Consider the following 22,797-nt stretch of genomic DNA (forward strand, 5'->3'; position numbering starts at 1 on the left):
GTCTATCGCTCCACCATCGTCACCGAGGTGCGCGGCCGCGGGAGCGGGAGGGGACTCTTGGGCAGCCCCGGGGTGCCGTGGAGAACCGTGGGGTTATCGCAGCACCGGTGCAGCTCCGCCGCGTTCTGGGGTTTCTGCCGGCACACTGATCTGCTGTGAAACTTGCCATGCGGAGTTTATTTTGAGGTCTTCTGTTCGCTTTCGTTTGCATAAAAACGAGGAAGGAAATTTTTATAGTGAGGGTGGTGAAACCCTGGATTGCCCAGGGAGGTTGTGGATCCCCAGTGTTCAAGGCCAGCTTGGATAAGGCCTTGAGCAACCTGGTCTAGTGGGAGGCATCCCTGTCCATGGCAGGCACTAGATGATCTTTAAGGTCCATTCCAATCCATTAACATTCTTTGTTTTTATAATGAGCTTCGAAGTGCAGCCTGTTTCCTTACCCAGCGAGACTGGTCACCGTGTGTAACTGCTCATTGATTCATCAGGTATCTGTGCAACGGGCTGGAGCAGGGTCAGCACTGGGTTCAGCTTGCTTGGTGTGACAGAGATGTCTCTTTGAACTGTGGAGATCAACAGCATTCGTGTTCTTCCTTTAAAAAAATAAAGGTGGTAGAACTCATAGAATCACAGAGTGGTTTGGGTTGGAAGGGGCCTTAAGAAACATCTAGTTCCAACCCCCTGGCCATGGGCAGGAACACCTTCCACTAGACCAGATTGTTGCAAGCCCTGTCCAACCCTGCCTTGAACACTTCCAGGGATGGGGCATTCATAGTTTCTCTGGGCAGTCTGTGCCAATGTGTCACCACTCTCAGAGTTGAGAGTCATCCTGAGTTGTGCAAAATGCACAGGTTGGGGAGTCCTGGTTTGATGCTTTATTCAAAGGGCCCTGAACTTTGCCGTGTGCCCACAGTGCCTCTGCTTTGGTCTCTGTGCTGGGACAGGTCATGTTTTTGTCTGTGCAGATACACCCCTTGAGTGTCAAGTCTGGGGTGTGGGCAGCCAACCAAAGGTGAAGCTGTGCTGATTGTCACTCTGTTTTCAGATGAAAGCTGTCCAGGCCCACAGCTGCAGGTTGACTTAAGGAGCAAGGAAATGGATTTTGAGGAGTACTTTTGAGGAATACTTGAATTTCAATACAAGTATAAGCCTTTTTCAGAAGGCTTACAAAGTTTGTACACTCCCATTGCCTGGACATAAGTTTTATGGAGCTGGAGCTCCATAAAAATCTGCCATTTTTTCTTGCTTTGCAAATTGGGTTGTGATCAGTGTTTGGATAGTGATGAATGTGAGTACTAAATGATCATAAGCTGATCTGGGCACAGAGGACTACGGGTGACTGGGGAACACAGAAGAGGAGCAATGGCAGCACAGGGAGGATTGGAAATGGGGACATTGGAGTTGTTGAAAACTCAGTCAAGGGTTTGAGCGATTCTGACAAGTGGCGCAAGGCATTGCCTCATCTGTTTCTAATGAACTGCTGTCTTCCTCGAGAGGAAAGCTGCTCAGAATTTCTAGGCTGCAGTCCTTGCTAAAATGCACTGTTGTGAAAGGCTGAGTGCTCTCAGGGCAGCGTAAGGCAGTTGGCATCTTCTCAGGCAGGCCTGTTCACAGGCGGACACACGGGTGTTGTTTTGAGTGTTGTGCTATGATGGTTATCCTGGCTTAGATGTGGTGCTTTGTTTTTGGAGCTTCACTCAGCTTTGGCTTGATATAAATTAAAATGTCTTGAGCTATTGGGGTATCATCCAGGAGTTTTACAATCTATAAGAATAGGGAGCTGCTGACATAGTGCTGAGACTCCCCCAGCCCTGGCCCGTTGTCTGTGTGACTTGGCAGATGTCCCGTGTCCGTGGGAGGCAATGTTTGTCTGCCCAGGCATCGTGCACTGAGGCAGTATTTTTTTCTCCTTTAATATCAGTGCTTCTGAGGGTGTTTTGCAAGAGCTGTGGCCTTTCACACACTTACAGGTTTTCAGTGTTAAACTTGTTTAATTTCTTTGCTTGGTGGTGCTGCTTTTATGATTAACTAATCTTGTGTTTAGTTGCATATCTCTGACTTGTTGAATAATCATGAGGACCTTTGTCCCAGATTTCTATAGCTGACACTGGGAGGGGGAAGGGGGATTTTTTTTTTAAAGAAAGTTTTTTGCTGAATCTCTCATGAATTTAGAGAAACCTTGTTTATGGTTCTGCTTTTCAGGGGAGACTTAAAACATTCAGTTCTCTCTCACTTGAAGAGAGACTTTCTTTTCTAACAGACTAACAACAGAAGGTTGTTATTAGCCAGTCTGCAGTATTTAACCAGCTCCAGTGTAACAAAATCCCATTCTATCTTTTACTCTTTGAAATGCTGTAGCTCAGGGGACAAGAAGGGCTTTATTTTGGCTCAAGAAGCCAACTGTGTAATTCTAATTCCTCCACAAGTCCTGTAAAAAATGAATGTAAGAGTAGTAAAAGTTCATACATGGTAGTAAAAGGATTAAACCAGGAGTAATTAAGGGAAAAGGTTAACTTCTGCCAGTCAGGGCTGTTATGGGGCTATACAGAATAACCTGGAGTAGAATTGAGCAGTGGAGTTAAGGGCATGAGTGCACTAGAAATATGATATAATGGGGTGTTAGATGATACATCAGTCTGAACATTTTAATTCACACAAGAGTAATTCTTAAACAGTGAACCATAAACAGACACTGAATTTTGGATACACTTATTCATCCTCAGCTTCTAAAAAGTTGTTATATTGGTCATCAGTTTGAAATCAGTGCAGGTGGTATATGCCAGATTTGCATGGTTTGTTTCTGTTTTGCTATTGGCAAACTTTAGGGACTGTTGGCTTTTGCAGAGGAAGAATGCACATGGTGGGAATTGCCAGGTGTTCAGAGGCTTAGTGCAGGGCTGGTGTTCCATCCTGTATGGGTGTTCAGGGAGAGAAAGCTCTGTGCAGAGACAAGGGCCCAGAGGTTTCCATTCTCTATACCCCAGGGATTCAAGTGCCCTGCTGTGCTGTCAGACCCCACTCCCTGGAGATGAGTGGGTTATGCCGGGGCTTCAGGAAGCAAGGGGAGACTGCAGCAGTGATATGTGGACGACACATGGCCTCTGTGGCACAGATGGTTAACCAGAGGTTTCAATGTTCACTCTGTTGGAAGGCAGCAAGTGAAGGAAAGTGTTGTTTCACTTTGCCAAAATAAAAACACAGGCTTATGCTAGACATTGTAATTTATAGAGTCATAGAATCATAGAATGGTTTGGGTTGGGAGGGACCTTAAAGATTATCCAATTCCAAACCCCCTGGCATGGACAGGGACACCTTCCACTAGACCAGGCTGTTGCAGGAGTGGAGCCAGCAGCTGAATTGTAAATCAACCCTGTGTCATCCAGGTTCAGTTCTCACCCAACTCTTCATTAACATTAGCCACCTCCATTATTTATCATCTTTTAAAACAGGTGCTTCTTTGTTATTGTTGTAGGTTAATATCTGCTTATCTTTGTGGCTGAAGTTCATACTGAGAACTTCTCAGCTCTGGGAGCTGGTCAAGCTGTGGGAAGACCTTTAGGTGATTTGCAGGTACAAAAGCTTAGTATTATTAGTCTTGTCAGAAGAAGGAAAAGAAAGTCTAGTTTTCATTTAATAGGTAAATATGAATGTCTGACAGATATACAAAGGTATTTGTAAAATGCTGTGTTTTTCAAGGTGTGATTTAAAAAGCACATCATGCAGTACTGTTCAGAATTGTACAAAGTGCAGGTATTTCTGACATTGCAATATAAAATAAGATTAGTATTATTAAAGAATGATAGGCCTGCAGTTGATATTGTTAAATGGAAGCAGTGCTCTTTCAGAGGCACTGTGGACAGTTAATGACAAGGTAAAATTCCCTTTATGTCACCTTTACTTTTAAATTCAAACTCACCTCAGGCTTCTCAGTTGCTGATGGCAGTGCCCCATTTCCTTTTTCTCCAGCCATCTCAAAAATGTGATGTATGGGGAACAGTTCAGTTTCTGCGCTGGAATTGTAAAATATTTGGCAATTTCCTTCATGTTCTATGCAAGTTTTATCTCTGTAAAAAAGTAAAACAACTAGAGGGGGGAAAATCAAGCAGAATATGTGTTTTGTAGATACAGACTTCTGTTTGCTTTAGATAATAAGCTTCAATGTAACATCTAGAACTTCTAAGTATCTGGAATATACAAATGTGTTTTTAGAGGAAAGGGTGTTTAATAACACTCATCACTCTCAAGTAAGCAGAGAATACTTGTATGGATATAAACAAAACCAGATTCAGAATCAAAGGTTGTCAGTACTTGATTGTGAGACTGAGATTTTTTTGAAGAATCTGCCTCTATTTGGTGAGAGGAGCAAGTGGAAGGAGAGAATACAGGGTATTGGCCTAGCTTCAAAAAGTCTTGCTAACATGTTGATTTTTAAAAAGAAAATATTAATACATGGAACTACCCACCTAATTTTTCAATTATGCATGTTATTCTCAGGAAGACAGGAAAAGAGTTTAAAAAAATAAAATAAAGGAATGGGAAGACAGTATCTTATAGCTGTAAAATTTTTTTCCTATAAGGCTTTTCCTTGTAGGACAGGAGTATAACCAAGTGAGGCTCTTGAAGTTTTGTATTTGTCGCAGTCCAGCTTTGTTTAGGGTTCTTGTAATGGCATTGGGGAAGGGTCTTGAGTTTGTGGGAGGGAGGAGATCTGAGGGAGTAATTTATAGAGTTTTTATTTTTCTTAGTTTTGTCACTGGGCTTGCCTTTATAGCAAAGGATTTGGAGACATGGTTCCAGGCAGCTGGCATGTAAGAGATGAAGCAGAATTTGGAAAGTGCTCTCCTAGAGAGGTGTGTAAGTGATGACTGTAAGTGCCTGGGACTGTTTCATACTCAGGCCCCAAACCTGTGCTTGAGAAGCAACTGCTTCAGTCCCTCTCCTTTTTGGTCCCCCTGCCTTCTAACCCAAACTGTCCACATTCCTGGCCATGTCCATAGCCTGTCTTCTTTTCTCCATCCCCTCTTCCCAGCTGTCTTCACCAGCGACTGTCATCAGCCAGGAATCTGCTTATGGAGGTGCATAAGCACACCCCAACTCCAGTGCACAAGTGATCATTTATGCTGGGTGTGAGGCTGCTGACAGACATCACCCAAACCTGATGAATTGCCTAGGAAGTACAAAAATCACAAAATATCTCTAAGATGAGTAAGAAGACAAGTTTAAACTGCAACAGAGGATGCCCTAGAGTTATAACAAAATAGAGCAAGAATGCTCTATTCCATTGGGTACCAGTGTTGAGCAGCTCGATGCTTCACAACATCAGCAGCTGCTCTTTGAAAAGAGCGGAAATGTTTTTCTCCCATTTGAAGCCCAGATACCTTGCCAAGGTTAACCTTATCTTGTTCACTGGGGCAAAGGCTGTTACAGCTAGCAGGCTCGTTCAAAGGATACTAAGAAGTGAAAATAGCACATGATTTTAGAGCACTGGGTCACGTTATGCTGTGTCCAAACAGCACTGCCAGCAGCAGGGTTTAATTAGTAACTACTCCTGGGACACTTGCTCTTTTCCATGCTGGTCTTCCAGCAGTAATGCTTTGGTGACTTCCTCTTGGACAATGTGCAGTTGAGGGAAGGATATGGTTGCAAAATGATTCTGGAAGGCTGATGCCATCATCACTGACAAGCAATATAATAGACCTTATAGGTGTGTCATTAATAAGTTGAAGACTTTGACATTTATTTACTGCGGCAAAGGGTAATGGACCTTAAAATCCCTTTGTTCTAATTGTTGTGCTTCTGTGGAGTCTGTAAATAACTGGTATTGAACAACCAACGTAGTTCTACTTGGAAGTTTGGTGTTGAAGTTCACTTTGGTGCCCGGTTCAAGTGGTCTTAAGCATGACAGCTCCTCACTGTGCTTTAACAGAGAGGCCAGAAAAACAATCTGGTAATCATTGCCACATTTGAATGCTCAGTATAATGCAAGAAGGTTTTGGCAGAGCTGTGCTAAACGTTTTAATACCATGAACTTTTCCAAGAAAGGTCTCCAGTGATCTGATGAAAATGTTTGTTATAGAACACAAACATGCCAGTGTCTGGAAATCCCAGTGTTCTGCAAGCCTTGTGCCAAAGTGCAGGGTGTAGGACAGATGAAAGGAGATGGTGGACTCACAGGCAGAGGGTAATCAGCTGGAAAGTAATGACCTATTTAATAATCACAGACTAATCACCAAGAAAGATTTTAGTTGAGTTATTGAGGATGTCTGACTTCAGTAGTTGATACAAAGATAACTTCTTGTGACTAGGCAAGTCTTTATAACAGCAGGATTTGTATTTGTGGTGTTTGTTTCTCTGGTAGGTGTTATCAATACAGAGGAATATTATAACCACTGAAACCTTTGGCCTGTATAAATTATAAATTTGATAACAATCATTTGCTGGTATTTCCAAGTTGCCATGTATATTTTACTTAAGCTTCCTAGCTGGTTTAGCCTCTGTGGTCATCACAGAAAGGCTCAAACTTTCTTTAATCTATAATGAAGTACAGCTTTTGTTGAATAATACAGATTTAACTATAAATGTTAATTATAGTTCATAATCTAAATGATATTGATAACTATAGTAAGTTCAGTTCCTTAACATGAGTGGGATACATTTGTTAACACATTAGAAAGCCACAGTTCTGGAAGGAGCTTCTGTAGTGATGCTTAATCGATGGTGTTGGTGGGATGTATTGGAGCACTGCTGGAGTGCTGGTACCTGAGCTTCAGGTGCTGTGAGGCTGGAAAGGTCTGCGGAAGAAATGTTGAGGGTTATGAAATCTGATAGAATGAGAGATTTTACAGACATAAAACCACAAACAGATTTATCAATGGAGAGATTATGAAATGACCTGAATACAGTTACAAATTGGAAAAAGGTGCATTTTGACCTTAAAAATAATAATTATGATGACTCTCTTATAAGATAGTGTAAGGACTGGCAGCTAAAGTTAGACAGCTGATGAGAGTGCAGCCTGTGTGAATGGCAATATTTCATCTCTGGAACAGTTCCCAGTTTTAATTCAAAATTGGATGCTATTCCATGAAATAAGTGATGGCTCAGTTGCATTTTGACACAGGGATCTGGCAGTGGAAGGCCATTGCTGGTGTTGTTCATTCGCTGCATAGTTTTAAGTGATCCTCCAGCCTTAAAACATGGACTAGGATGTAGTTGTAGCATGACTGTTAACAGGCTGAGGGCTGTGAGATTCCTGGAGTCAAAGGCTTAGTGCTGAGGAGGTGGGGCTGGCAGACAGCAAAACATCAGCATTCCCACATGCGGGACTACGGATGAGATGGGTGGGGGAGCTGGGACACACAGCAAGTGCATTTCTTATGGAGCAGATCAAAGCATTGAAGGGTGTTCCAGTACAATTTGAAAAAAATATATACTGAATTATTTGTAATTGGGAGACAAGGCGGATTAATTATTAAGGTAAGGGTAAATATTTTCATTTAAGCCTTTTTAATACAGGTTAAAACGTAAAATTTTCCATTGCTAAAACATCAGAAGGGAGCCGTTTGAATAACTAAGCTCAGGAGGGTTTGGTCTCACATCAGAAACATCTGCAGCCTCCCAGTTTCTCTCCTGCAGGGCTGCAGCACCTGCCCTCTGGCAGCAGGTACTGGGAGAGCTCTGGGAACTCCTCCAGTCACAGCATAGCTGTGAAGGAGGGGATGAGGGATCCCTGCTGGGTTTTGTCCTTTCTTCTAATATTTACACACTTTTTCCCCCCAGATAACCAAAACAGAACTAAGAATAATAGTGGTTTATGGAGATGGAAAAATGAGTGCTGTTTCAAAAGCATCTGACTGAACTGGGTAGGAGCTTGAAAACTATTGAAGACTTTATATAATAAATATTTTCTTTTATTCCTCATTTTTGTTTTAATTTTTGAAATCTTTGTTTGCTTGGTGTATATTTCAATTTGTATTCCAAAGATTCTAATTGAAGTTAGTTAGATTTCCAGTGAAGAATGAGCAGTCTCCTGTCTCTCAAAACCATATTAAAATGTAATAAAGAGGCTCCTTCTTTCTATATTCTTGTTTCAATAGTTCAGTTTTTCTTAAATTTGTGAATTTTTAATAGGAAACATTACTATATGCAGGGAAATCAAGTTAGGGAACTGTTTGCAAGGTCATGCAGTGACAAGACAAGGGGGAATGTCTTCATACTGACAGAGGGCAGGGTTATACTGGATATTAGGAAGAAATTCTTCCCTGTGAGGGTCATGAGGACCTGGCACAGGTTGCCCAGAGAAGCTGTGGCTGCCCCATCCCTGGAAGTGTTCAAGGCCAGGCTGGATGGGGCTTGGAGTAACCTGGGATAGTGGAAGGTGTCCCTGACCATGGCAGGGGGTTGGAATGAGATGTCTGTAAGGTCCCTTCCAGCCCAAACTATTCTGTGATTCTGTTGTCACTCCTTCCAAACCCAGCTCAGCAGAGTTTAGGAGGGAGGGGAAATCCTGTTAATTAAAAGACTTTCCAATTCTCTCTCCCTGCAGTGGAATCTCGTATGTGCCAACGACTGGAAGGGACCTCTGAGCACCTCCCTGTTCTTTGTGGGTGTCCTGCTGGGATCTTTCATCTCAGGACAGCTCTCAGACAAGTAAAGTATATACCCCAGAGCTGCTGTCTCTTTGATGCTCATTTGTAGGCAGTTCTTGTATGTCAGCTTTTCTACAAGTGTGTTTCTGCAACCACTAATGTGTCTTTGTTCTGTGAATGTCTAACCTGAGTGTATACAGAGTGTGTAGAGAAATGTCCTGAACTAGAACAGAATATTACAAAGATTGTTAGTAGGTGTTATCTATATCTGTTTGTTCTTGCAACAAAATCACTCTAGAGCAAACTGCTTTTATGCCAGAAAACAGGCATAGGAGATAAGTTTTGTCTGGAAAAATTGGATCAATGACATTCTCTTCTATTTTGGACTATGTTCAGAGGGATCCCTGAGGCTTGTTTTCCTTTTTTTTAGGTCAAATTGGGATTTCTCTTTTTATAAACAGCTATAGCTTCTCTTTCTCATCATGAAATACAGCATTGAAGTCCAATGATCTGTGTTTGTGGAAGCTCCAAAGCATAAATGCTGTTCAGCTACTCCAGAGAAACAAAACTTTCTTGTTTATAGGTACAAACATTAGAAAAGAAGGAAGGCGCTATTAGTTTTTGTGATGCCACCAGTTGGTTCTATTTTGTATAGCTCAGTTTTTCTGATTCTCTCCCTGGGCTTTGCTGTGCAATGCATTGTGTGCTGTCTTCCTAATTCCCTGAGAACAGTATGTGGTCCTCTAATTTGCTGATACTTGCAGAGTTTCTGTTTCATTGAAACATAATCTCTATGCCACAAATCTTGTGGCATCATTTAAGGCCTTTCCATAGTTTCTTTCCTATCAGGTTGGACCAATCTTGAGCTCAGAGACAGTGATCTTTAAAAATTAGCCAGGCCTCCTGTACTTCTCTCCAAAGCTATATGCCATGATTTTTTTCCAAAGAAGTCCCTGGGCAGGCCAGTGTTTGCTCTCTCTGTGAGCCTGCCTTCTGCTTTGTTCTTCCCCTCGTGATCCTGCTCTTCAGCACTGCATGGCCAGCAGGCTGCTGCCAGCCTTCACACCCCCAGACAGTGCTCCCTTGTTTGCGTGGAAGTCCAGCAGTGTCTCCCTTTTGTCAGCTCCTCAACCATCTGTGTTAGGAAGTCATCACTGGTGAGCTCCAGAAACCTCCTGGGTTTTGTCCTTCCAGCGTGTCCTGGAGTGATTGAAGCCCTTATGATGGCCAGTGCCTTTGGACATAAGGAGGGTTCCTGTGGTGCCCTGCAGCAGGCCCTATTTGCTTCTTTCTGATCAGGTGGCTGCAGCAGACACCCGCCACCCCTGCTAATCCCAACCCATGATCTCAGCTGGCTTGTCACCCATCCCCAGGCAGAGCTCCATGCCTTCCTGCTGCCCTCCCATGTGAGGGGCAATTCCCCTCCTCCCTGTGGGGAATCTCTCACCACCTTTTCCTGGTCCTACTGCTTCAGAAGGTTCAGGTACTTCCTTCCAAAGAGGTCTTTGTCTGCTACAAGGATCCCGAGTGTCTCCCAAAGTGACTACCCGGCAGGTGAAGCAGGAGTTGTTCCGGTGCTGGAATCCATGAGCTTCCTACCTTCACACTCCTGGCAGTCTCCTGCATCTCCTTCCCATAGTAGCACAGATCCTCACCAGGTGCAGGTGAGGAGGCCATCGATGCAGCTCATCCAGTTACTTGTAGCCACTGAAGGACAGCAAGCTCCTGGTCAAGAGCTCCTTCTCTCCATGAGGAGAATGCTCCAGTGAGGCTGCCTACAGTGTTCTGCTGCCTGCGGTGAGCCTGAGACATGAAGGTTGACAAAGTATTTGGGGGGTTCAAGTAACAGTCTGTTCTTCATGCATTGTGACCCACCTGATGCCCATGGCACTAGCTGTAGACCTGCAGATCAACTTGGACTTTGGAGTTGTGAAACCTGCACTCAGCATGTCCTGTCCCAGCAGCGTGGGGCTGCCTGGGCCAGGACATCAGCAACCACTCCTAGAGCAGCTTGATGGGTTTAGTTGAATTTCTTTTCTCTTTGTTTTTTGGGTTGGTTTTTTTTAATACTTCATCAGGAGATCTTCTAGAATCCCTTAATTTTGTTCATTTTTAAACCAAATGGAATGAAGATTGTGGCATGGGGTCGCTGACTGCCAATAGCATCTTCCAAATCTGAGTTTTACCTCTCTTCCAGAAGCCTTCGTTTTTTTTTCTTTTTCAACATGTTGATCTGTGTCATGGACTCTGTGCTCCTTGGAGGAGGAGAAGCATTGGATACTCATGCACTTTAAGTAACTTGTTCCTGATGATTTGTTTCCCGGCTCATCCTATCAGTAAGAAAGGAATAGTGTTCCAGCATATACTTAAAGACAACTTAACTAGCAGCCCTTGGAATATTACTTTCTCTTGGCCAGTGATTTTTTTAATGTGTTTAGAATAGTTGTGCCTGTGTCACATTTCCTGAACCTCTGCTTTTTGCAGACATTTTGTATCTCTTTAAGTATGCATGTAAGTAATTTTATTTTTCTGTTTCTGAAGATTTCATTCATTGTTGTTTAATCATATATTTTTTCCCCTTCTCTTTCTTTTTTTAATCTGTCCATGGAAGGTTTGGCAGGAAGAATGTGCTGTTTGCAACTCTGGCAATGCAGACTGGCTTCAGTTTCATACAGGTCTTCTCTACCAGCTGGGAGATGTTTTCAGTGTTGTTTGTGCTGGTTGGCATGGGACAGATATCTAACTACGTGGCAGCATTTGTTCTTGGTATGAAAGTCCTGCTGGGCACTGCATGTGTCCTTTCATCTTGTGCTTTTCCTGCTCCTTTTCGGTATTGTCTTAGGGTTGATTTGTTTTGCCAAGCAACGCTGTTAAGAGTGTGGTCTCACCATGCGTGGATAACCTGCCTTCTCCTTGGAAACTTCCAGCTGATAGAGGTGCAATTCGAATTATTTCTGTGGTTGACCATCCTAAAAGAGGCGAAGCCCCAGAACCTGACTATTTGAAATAAAGTCCATCTTCTAGTTGGAGAGATAAGACATGTGAGACATGATTTTTTGGGATTTGGAACTAGATGATCTTTAAGGTCTCTTCCAGCCCAAACCATTCCATGAGTCTATGATTTTTCAGGGATTTCTGATGTCCATTTTGGGGCCTAAATACCTGTTCAGTTTAAAGAGAACCAAGATAGGTAGAGTAATTTTTATAAACTCTTCTTTAAACAGCCTATAGTAAAAATTTAAATGTCGTCATGACTTTTGCTTTGTATTACTTTCAAGCTACCTAAGACCTTATTTAATCATGGGAATGTGAATTACCTCATGAATCTCAGATTTTTAAAAAAATAAATTATTAGTGTTATTTTCAGTGACCTCACTGTCCAAAGTACCAAATGGTGGCAATAAATTCCTTTTGAGGCAAGGAAGGCCAGTTCAGGAGTGAAAGCAGTGCTTAGCTAACCTCACTGCACCCAGCCTTCTGCAACTGCTGGAATCTTCTTTGATTTCTGTGGAAACAAGAAAGATTGTATTTTTTTTTCTCTGTCTTTTGATTTGCAGGTCCCAAAACATTTCGGGGGGGGCACTGACCCCTGTTTGTGCATTTAATTCCCCTGCCAGTAGCCTGGTCTTTGTGACCAACATGAGTTCCATATGTCTACCCAAAAAGACTGTGAGGTTTTTTGGTTAAATAGTCTTTTAGAGGGTGATACAGGTTGGGAACTTACTTTAGGCACCTTTGAATTATTCTTTAAAGAAGTTGGTTACTCTTCATAAGCTGGAGAGGATTCTGGAGATCAAGCTAAGGTTAACTGATGAGAATGTCAGGTGATTTCAGCTCTTCAGGTAAAATGTGAGATTCTAAAAAGATAAAATTACAGAAATATGACCTACATACTGAGCTACAGAAATGTTATGTGGCCCAGTTCTCATTCTTTTACTCGTGTAATTACCTCCATTGATGCAGGATCGCAGCATGAAGCAGCTCTGCGGTGCTTCAGCAGAGTGCTATATCCTACAACTCTGCAGTGCATTTCAAAGCCAATTGCCCGGGGTATTTTTGTTAAGTTACTTGGTTGCTATTAAGTTAAAATGTTAATATCCCTTTGCTGTTTTGAACAGGCACAGAAATCCTTGGCAAATCAATCCGTGTGCTGTTCTGCACACTGGGTGTGTGCATATTTTACTCATTTGGTTACATGTTGCTGCCACTGTTTGCTTTCTTCATCCGAGACTGGCGGATGCTGCTGCTGGCTCTTACCCTGCCTGGGCTGCTCTGTATCCCACTCTGGTGGTGAGTATTAACTAACTTACAAGACTTTAGTCTTTAGAAGGTCCTGTCTGCATATTTTTAAGATCACTTCAAGCTAATGAAATTCAGGAATGGGTGGGTGAAGAATGGATGTTGTGTCCTTTACTCTCCCAGTCATTTAGCTGTCAGTCCATGGTGTTGTATGTGATCTGACTGGTGCCCAAAAAAACTACTCTTCATTTTCTGTAGGCTTTTGTAAAATTAAGTCTTGTACATGCAAAGAAAGCAAAAAAAGGTCCATAAAACTCATACTTCTGCACCATCTGAAATTCACAGGCTTTTAAGTATAGGTCTGATCTAAGGGCATAAGGAAAAACCAGTTGTTCTGGGCATTGGTAAGGTGACACAGATATGACAAACTACAAAACAGTACTTGCGCAGCTGTGGGGCTTCCGTGTTTTCTTCTGTAGTTGTTAAAATACTGCTTTTGGGTGGCATGTAAAGCTGAAATAGTCCACGTGGTGGTGGTGTTCCTTCACTTACAGTAGCAGTTGTGTTTGTGCTTCCATCCGGGTTCTTACACAATCGAATGGGTGGGGAATTCCGCTCTCTGACTTGCTTTTCTGTGACAGAATTTCCAGTTACTAATTTTATATGTGTTAGCCTCTAAGGATATGCTTCTTAACATACAGCGTGCTGCTTGTGTGTTCACATTTCTGAATTTCTTTAATTAATGTTTTCCCTTACTTTGAATGTTTGGATTGCTCTTTTTTCTGAGTTGTTGCTAATTCCTTCAGCGCTTCTGAAATCCATAAGGGCATATTAGTCTGGTCTTGTTCCATTCACTAGTCTGCTCTTGTAAATCTGATTTCTGTTGTCACTGCACTAATTCCTGCAAGATGTGGCATGTTTGGAGATCTTCCTGCCTGCCTGGAACAATGTGTATTGGTGCCTTCAGCAGTGCTTTCTATGGAAATGCAGGCTTGTTATCCTGAACCTTCTCTGCAGGGTCATTCCGGAATCTCCACGGTGGTTGATCTCCCAGGGGAGGTTTCAGGAGGCAGAAGACATCATCCGAAAAGCTGCAAAAACTAATGGCATTACAGCCCCAGATGTAATACTTGACCCTAGTGAGGTAAGATTTGTTTGGCAGTCCAGTTGTTTGCTGGACTTTATGTAAAGCAATTAATTCCAGACAGATGAATGGAGTTATGCCTGCACTGTGTTATGTGCTTCTCAAGTGGGTGAAAGATCATCATTTTCTGCTGAAAAGCACAATACCCTTTCCCTTCATTGAGATTTGCAAAGCCTTTTCCCATGGGAGTGCCAACATGAATTCTAACGCAAACATCTTTTTCATCCAGTTTACAGCTGCCCTTTTTCCTTTAAAACTCTATTTTGCAGGGGAGGATAATGAATTTGAGGTGCCTGTTGCTTAGTGATCTAAATACTTGCACCAAACAGATTCTGTACTTACTCAGTCTGTAATATAACTCTGTATAAGTCTAACACAGGGCTAATCCTGGCCAGTGACATTGGAAATACTGTTATTCTAGTTCATACTCAATTCCAATTTCTAATCCACGTTAAGGAAAGCAAAACTTGAGCCCCTTTCAGGTGAAGTAGTGACAGGTATCTTTCCCATCTCTTTCTTCCTACATGTCCCTGTTTTCTCTGGAAATCTTCCCTTTGTCTGAGCTGTTGGGTGCCCTTATGGTGTAGAAGCAGTTCCATACACATTCAAACATGACCTCCAGAAGTCAGACAAACCATTTGCATATTCCAGGAGAGTGGGCACCTTCCTTGACAGATGTCCAGAATCTGTCTGGGCAGTTGATGGTTGACAATTGACAGTGTCTTGTCATTTAAGTGAGAATACTTATGATATATATATATATAATGAGTAGAATATACTTACTTGCTTTACAATGCCTCTGTCCTGGGCTAAGGAGAATGGGAAGCCATTAGGCTATAGGTGTTTGCAACTGAGATTTGAAACAGGTTCCCTTGTGTTGAAGTCAGCTGAGGTGCAGACAAAGCTGTTTGTCCAGACTTATTAGTAGATAGTAGGGCAAACATCCTGATCTTACTGGAACAGAGTGAGAATGCCAAGAAAACACACTCCTGATACCTTTTTCTCTGGATCTTCATTAGAATATACCTTTTCCTTTTTTTTCTTTTTCTTTCTCATGCTGTAGCCATGAAAACTAATCTCCAGCACTGCAGCAGGAGAACAGAAAATAAGCTCTGGCTCCAACACCTGCCTAAGGTCACTGTTCCCGGAATCTTCACTTTTGTTCTTAGAAACACTGATATGTTTGCTGTCTCTGAATGGGGTTGGTTAGTGAAGCAGCAGAAGGCAGGGGCAAGAGTAGGGATTTTGTTCCAGAGAGTGCTGGACAAGGGGAAATGCTGATGTTGCAGCAGGGTGGGCTGGAGAATGTAGTGCATATTTACAGACATTAGCACCTCAGCTCTCAAAAATGTACTAACTTTCTGACGATCAAAGGAAAATGAGCTTGATCAACATGCAGAACTCTGTCTGTCTCTTTACTTTCTAAGGTAAAAGTTGTGCTGTGGCCAAAAGATCTGTGCAAAACTCCTTTGCATCAGTGGTGTGTTTATGCTGTTCTTGTGTCTGCTATCTGAAGAGCTGGAAAGCAGAAGGCTTACAGCCTCTTGAGGGTTTAGGAAGCATGTTTATCCTGCAGAGGTGCTCAGAAATCTGGCTGGCCCTTTGCCTTCCTGCATTTGGGATGGAGGAGCCACCTGAGCTTATGTTTGGAGAGTCCCTCAAACACCATGCAGCTGGAGAGAGGCAACTGCAGAATTTTGATTCCAGAGATTTCAAGCCAGTTGAGGTCCAGGAGGTGACAAGTCACAAACCAGCTGCGGAGCACAAATAGGGCCTGGTTGGTTGAATTATGCCTTAAGAGGGGGACAGAAATGTTTGGATGATAGGTTTCATTTCGAGCCATCATTTTGGCTTCCCTGCCCTTCTCTCATAGCTTCTTGTTTGAGCCTGTCCTGGTAAAGATTATGTTGTCTGCTTATCCAGCTCTTAAAAGGCAAGGGCCCTTTTTCTCATCAACTGACTCTGAATTTTTCTCTTCCTGGTTTTGTTTTATGGTTTGCTTGTTTCTTCTTTTTTTTTTTTTTTCTTGTTTCTTGGCAACAAATAGTGGCAGAACTGGAGGATACTTAGGAAAGATCATGTGATTTATGAGAAAGGGCTATGAGCTGTGAAGTGACTACAGTTTGTGTGATGTAAGTTTGCCTGCAGGCAGTAAAGGTAAAGGACTGTTTGCCTTTTGTAGAAAATGGGATTTATGAAAGCAAATACACTGAAATTTGGCATGTACCAGACTGCTATTTCATTATCCAGATCTTCAGAACCAGCTGTCACTTAGAAAAATTACTGCAGAGGTTACACAAACTCCAGGTTGCTTTATCAGGGCTGATAGTTTTAATCAACGGAATTTATCCTCTTAAATCACCTTTTCCATATTTTGAAAAATCTCTCCCTTGGTCCCCCTCTTTAGGAGTCTAAATTAAAGTCCTAATTAAAAAAAAAAAAAACCTTTCTTTTTTTACAGTCTTACCAAGCACAAAACTTGTTCTCATACTTCATGGATGATTACCCTTGCATTGTTTACATGGAAGTGATTTTATATTGAGGGGCTGGAAAGTTTAATGGGAAAAGGAGAAGTTTGTTGTCTTTTTGTTTATATTTTTAGAAGATGATCTCAAAAACAGACTAGATAATGATGGGCACTCTTCAGCTTGTTAGCCAGTTTGTCTCAGTTTAAATACATTACTCTTAGGTCCAGCTTGAGGAGTCATTTACTAACTGCCCAGCTGCAGTTTAATCTTGTTGACTGTTGCTGTGTCTCCAATGGACATAGAGGACAGTTTATCACTTTTTTTCCTGGTGTTTGAAGACTATTCTGGGTCTTTTAAGATGTCCTTGGTCTTCTGGCCCTTAGGCTAAAGAAACCCTCTACTTTTTTTCAAAAGTCTCATCATCCTTATTACTCTCTTCCCAGTATGAGTGCAGTTGAGTCACCTGATTCTTAAGGTGCACTGCTCAAAACTGGACATAAGAACCCTTCCAGTAGTGACATACAAATCATGAATTAATGCTGTTGCTTTATAATTCAAGTAACAAAATGCAGTTGTTTTGTGAAGCCTCAGGCAAAGAAAATTATTGCTATAGAATCATAGAATGTGCTGAGCTGGAAGGGACCCACACAGATCATCAAGTCCAACTCCTGGCCCTGCACAAGACACCCCAAGAGTCACATCATGTGCCTGAGAGCATTGTCCAAATGCTTCCTGGGCTGTGTCAGGCTTGGTGCTGTGGCCACTTTCTTGGGGAGCCTGTTCCAGTGCCCAACCACCCTCTGGGTGAAGAACCTTTTCCTGATACCCAGCCTAAACATTCCCTGACTTGCATCACGCAGTTTCTTTGAGTCCTGTCACTGGTCACGGGAATTAAGAGTTTCAGTCTAAATTTTAAGTGACTTTAAATTAGAGAGGAGCTTCTACTTTCACAAGTAGTTGGCTCTTACATGTGTTTTGTTAGAAGTCGGGCACCTGTTTCAGCAGATCAAAATACTGAGGTATAAGTTGGTTTCATAATTATTTTTTCAGGAAGTTAAAGTTCCCATGTTTTGTTTGTTGTTTGCTCTTTTACAGCTACAAGATGTGAATTCCCAGAAGCAGCAGACATACACCATTTTGGATCTAATGAAAACCCGAAATATCCTAACTATCACAATTATGTCGGTGCTTCTTTGGTAAGCAAGTGTGATTCAGGAGTATGTAACTTTAAATACTAAGGTATTCTGAAGAGATACGGACAAAACAGCTCAAAAATCAATGACTAGCTGGCTGAAATAACAAAATTCCGGTTACATAGGTTCTTCATTTTGGTGACAGTGTAGAAACACATCTGGATTGGTGTTCCTTTCTGAAGCAGTCAGGCTTATCCTGAAGTGAGCAAGAATCCCGATCCGCTGGCAATGGATGTGTGGGAATGCTGCCTGATCCTGGGCCTTGGGGAATGTTCTTCTGATGGTAACAAAGTCTTTTTAGAGGAGTGAGTCATGCCCTACCCCCAGTGAGACTACTTCTGCCCAGAGAACTTTTGCCCAGGGATCTGAACATAATGCCTGACTTAGGGGAGAATCTTTCCATTTCTTTTGTATTGGCTCTTAAAGGGATAATGCTGCCTTTTAAGTTCTCATATGAGTTTTCCCTATATTTTCCTGCTGTCTGCTTTGTCTATTTGTCATCTTCAGCTTGGTTTTCACTAGCTGAAGCCATACTTAATGCTCGATTTGATTAAATGGTTGTTATTTTCCTTTACTAGAAATCTCAGTAAAGCTGTAAACAGAGAGGGTAACTTACAACCTGCCAGAGGCTCTACAAGTGAGGTTTAATTAGTACATGTACCTAGTGACCAAACCAAGAAGGTCCCTCAAGTGCTTTGGAGCCAACTAAGTTCATATGCTGCCTTTTTTGAACAAAGTTCCTGCGCCTTAGTGAGGCAGAGCCTTGGAGTTCAGTCCACTGACCTGCCAGCACATACAAGATGATGTGGCATCTTGGGTCAGAGGATGATTTGGCTAATATTTAAGCCAGATTCTCTGGTCCATCACCAAGCACAAGGCCACAAGCACTGAGAAGGGAACCTGTGCAAAAAACAGCTCAAAAAGTAGAGTAATGTTTGTTCCTTGCAGAAATGTCAGTAAGGTGTCTATATAATGTCTTACCTCTCAAGTCCAGTCACTGACTCTCATGTTTAATCGGAAGTGAGACTGCCCTACTTCTCCTTGATGTGGGGCAGTAGCTCCTGGGCACAGCCAGTTTTGTTTGTGTGGTAGAAATCAAAGGTAAAACCTGTTTGAACAGCATTTTTGGTAGGATGAACCAGCTGAGAGAAACACTGACATGACAATATGTAATACATTCTATTGGATTCAGTAACCCACACTGAAGGGCTTTTTACCACATCAAAAATCAAGTTTTATGATAGGCAGGAAGAGTCAAACAGGTACTACAGTTGACTTGCACAATCTTACCTCATCTTGCAGAAAAGTATTCAGTTAGGTTGGGCAATTTTTTCGCTATTCTAATTTGCATGTCAGTGACCTGATCTCCTTTAAATTAATTTCCCAAAAAAGAAAGATATAATGTCCTGTGCTTCCTCACAGCACATGGTTTTCCAACCCATGGTGGAAATATACTGATGGTATATTCTGTGTCATTAATTAAAAGTTCTCACAAAAAAGGGCTATAAAAGAGGATGATTGCAGACAGCAGTATATCACCTTTACGTAGTGCTGAGTGTTTTGTTAATTTTGACTAAGTAACAGGCCATTAAACTATACCCTTTGCAGGGTTTGTACCAGGGATGAGGAAGTTTGGCTTCTTGGCACCCTGGGATGTGTAACTACCACTAAAGTTTTCCTACAAAATATATAACTATATCAAGGTTTGCCAGTGTGATAAGCTAAGGCAAACTGCTACCAAAAGGGAGTCCCAGCATTACAGTTTGTATATAAAAGTAACTCCAAGGAGCACAGGGTGTGAAAAACACTGCAGAACTACTTCTGAGAACAACAGCTTAGGGCAGGGCACCACAGCAGCAGGGAGGGGGTTACTCTCAGCTGGGTCACTTCATACCTTCCCAGGTACATTAAGCAACTTTATTTTAAGCAACTGGACCATGAAGGCTCTTCCAATATGCAGTGAGGAGGAGGAAGAGCTAATCTTTTGTCAGTGGTGCACTTGGTGCTGTGCCAGTGATTTTGCTCCAGGTTCTGTTATAAGGTAGATGCTGGAGGAGATGAAGTGCCAAGTGTTCTGTGCGTCATGTTTGCACCTAGACATGTCCTGATCCACTGCCCATTGTTTCCTTGTTTACCACATTATACTTGTTGGTGAAGCTTAACCTTCTCTACCCAGCATCTCGCAAGATATGACAGGGTTTGTCTCCAAGGCCAGTTGTGTATTTCCCTGGATCACATGAAAGCCAGCTCTCATCTGTCAGGAAATTAAGATGGCAGTGGTCCAGTCACCAAGCTCTGTCCTGCTGCACTGACCAGCCCAGGCACCCAGCCATGCCAATGTGATTTGGATGCTGCCCGGCCCACTTGGGGCATGGCAGAGAAAATCATGGGCTGTTTGGGCCTGCCAGGATGCCATACTCCTCTTCTCTGACTTCATATGGAAAGCTGCTGTAGGCCTCAGCAGCTCAGACTTTCAGATTAAGGCTATAAACTATAGGAATGGTAACTACTGCATTACTGCAGTGTGAATGACCATCGCTTTCCTCCCAGGGTAATGTATTTTTTTCTTTGAAATCAAGAGCAGTCTGAAAGATCAAAAGCATCTGCATGGTTTAATTGTTAACTTGCTGTTTCTGAAGTCAGCACTTCAGCTGCTTCTGAGGTGAACAAGTCTGCCAGATGCTGAATTTGCCTTACACAGCCATTTCTGTGCTTGATGGAAATGTGGAAGAGGTTCATGCCAACCTGAGGAAGAAGAGAGATTTGTTTGACCCTGCTATTGTTTCTTTCAGGATGATAATATCGGTTGGCTATTTTGGACTTTCTCTTGACACACCTAACTTGCATGGAGACGTGTATGTGAACTGCTTCCTCTCAGCAGTGATTGAAGTCCCAGCCTACATCATTTCCTGGCTGCTGCTTCGCAGTCTGCCCCGACGGTACTCAATGGCTGCTGCGTTATTCTTGGGAGGCTGTGTTCTTCTCTTCATTCAGCTGGTGCCTTCACGTATGGAATCATTAGTTGATCTCACATATGTATGATAGGTGACGTGCAGTACCGTGCACAGGGCGGATGTGGAGGAAAAGTGTCCTCAGGGAAGTAAATACAGATACTAATGTCCTATCTTTGCCCCTCTTCCTTGGTTCTCAGTGCTCTACACAAGGAACTCCCACAACATGTCATTCAGATACAGTTTGAAAGGTGGGGCATTGGCTTTGTGATATGTTGGGATTAGAGTTGTAGTCCAGTTTTGCCTCTAAAGTAACATCTCTGTAGTCCTGGTAAGGTCCAGGTGTAAAACCAGGACTAGACTAATCAGAATTTGGTAAGTGGAAGTTACCAAGAGGCTGCCAAACTCACTTCCCAAACAGCTATTGATGACTTTAGAGCTTGTTTAAAGTGTTACATTCAATGAAGTCATTGTGGAAGCATTTTTGATAAGCAGAGATGCTTGTACTGAATTACTGTTAATAGTTAAAATAATGTGTAGCAACTGAAAAGGAAGGCCAAGTAACATTTATTGGATCTCAAACTGTATGTATCTTTAGTCCAGTTAGATTAATAGGGCTGTGGAGTCATTACTGATAATAATGTTGAATATAAGGGGAGGTGTTGTTGCCTAGGACTCATTTACAAATCAAAGAATATACAAAGGAGAACTTGCAAGAACTACCTTGTTTATTTTATACAGGTAGTATGTGTGCTGCATTCTCAGGTTTGTTTTTTTTTTTTCCCTGTTCTTCGAGTCAATTGGACACTGATATGATCTGTTTTGATTTTCAAATCTTAACTGTCCCAGTTAGTCAACCCAAATTCCTATAATTAAATTACTATCGCTAAGAATGTTAATGAAACTAAGAATGTAGCTAAGAATGTTAATGAAAAAACAGGTTTTTAGGAAACCTAAAATAAAATTATTTGTTTCAAATGTTTTACTTCGTTCACTTTATTTAAAAGGGATATACGGCTTTTTTTGCAACAGCAGAGGTCTGGCCCCTGAAACCTGAGAGGATCTCAGCAGTTCTGGCTCTGTTCTTCTTATTTTTTACTTGGCAGGAAGCCCCATTCTCAAGAGAAAATGGAAATGTTGACTTCTAGTTATTTAAAAAATAAAAAATTAAAAAAGAACGTTGCTTATGTTTGTGGATATGTACAGGGAAAAAAGACACCAGATACTGCAGTTAATTAGGCAGGAGTTACACAAACACAAAGGAATTAAGGAATACCATGAATTGCGAGAGCTAAAGTCCTTACTGTGTTTGGAATTCAGATATTCATGCGCTGTCTATTCTACTGGTGATGTTGGGGAAGTTTGGAATCACATCTGCCTTCTCAATGGTTTATGTTTACACGGCTGAGCTCTACCCAACAGTAGTAAGAAACATGGGAGTTGGAGCAAGTTCCATGGCCTCCAGACTGGGCAGCATCCTCTCGCCTTACTTTGTTTACCTTGGTGAGTTAACTGGTCTGCTGGAGAGATGCTCTGGAGACTCAATTCTCTTGCCTCAATAAGGACACTTCTTACAGCTATTTATTTCCGCTCTCTTGAGTTCCTACAACACCATTTATAACAACATATACTTTGAATGTTAGGCTGTGATGGGGGTTGGTTGGTTTTGTTTTTACTGAAAGCACAAATCTTGCACTGATAAAGCCCTGTACCTTGGTACAAACATTACCACGCTACCCCAGAATGGTTTGGGTTGGAAGGGACCTTAAAGATCATCTCATTCCACTCCCCTGCTATAGGCAGGGACACCTTCCACTAGACTAGGTTGCTCCCTGCCCTGTCCAACCTGGTCTTGAGCACTTCAGGGATGGGGCATCCACAGCTTCTCTGGGCAATTATCAGAGACTTAGAGCTGATGCTACTTTTTTCTTTTTTCGTGTGTGTGTGTTTTCCTAGGTGCCTATGATCGATTCCTGCCTTATATTCTGATGGGCAGCCTGACTGTGTTGTCAGGAATTCTGACACTATTTCTGCCTGAAAGCTACGGTATGCCTCTTCCTGACACCATTGATCAAATGCTGCTGGTGAAAGGGTAAGTGCTGTCTGATCTTAACACGGCTCTGCTCTGGGGAGTGGACTCGCCTAGGTATGATCAGAGGGAGAGGCTGGTTTTGGCAGCAAAGGTAGTATTCTGTTGAACAAAAGCTTGGCTGAAGT

At 42.3% G+C, this 22,797-nt stretch overlaps 1 protein-coding gene across 1 annotated transcript in view; it reads left to right on the forward strand.

Moving 5' to 3' along the window:
* Positions 1–22,797, forward strand: part of LOC121658048 (solute carrier family 22 member 5-like) — a 53,360-nt gene that overhangs the window by 26,237 nt on the left and 4,326 nt on the right. Inside the window, exons 2-9 of the mRNA XM_042014439.1 lie at positions 8,543–8,646; positions 11,197–11,351; positions 12,704–12,875; positions 13,842–13,968; positions 17,532–17,632; positions 20,422–20,636; positions 21,901–22,083; positions 22,537–22,672. Coding sequence (XP_041870373.1) covers positions 8,543–8,646; positions 11,197–11,351; positions 12,704–12,875; positions 13,842–13,968; positions 17,532–17,632; positions 20,422–20,636; positions 21,901–22,083; positions 22,537–22,672 — 1,193 coding nt within the window. The remainder of the gene's footprint in view (positions 1–8,542; positions 8,647–11,196; positions 11,352–12,703; positions 12,876–13,841; positions 13,969–17,531; positions 17,633–20,421; positions 20,637–21,900; positions 22,084–22,536; positions 22,673–22,797) is intronic.

Source organism: Corvus kubaryi, unplaced genomic scaffold, assembly GCF_017639235.1.
Source record: "Corvus kubaryi isolate FWS band 111438036 unplaced genomic scaffold, C.kubaryi_AGA036_p1.0 split2-37374, whole genome shotgun sequence".
Classification (NCBI taxonomy): Eukaryota; Metazoa; Chordata; class Aves; order Passeriformes; family Corvidae; genus Corvus; species Corvus kubaryi.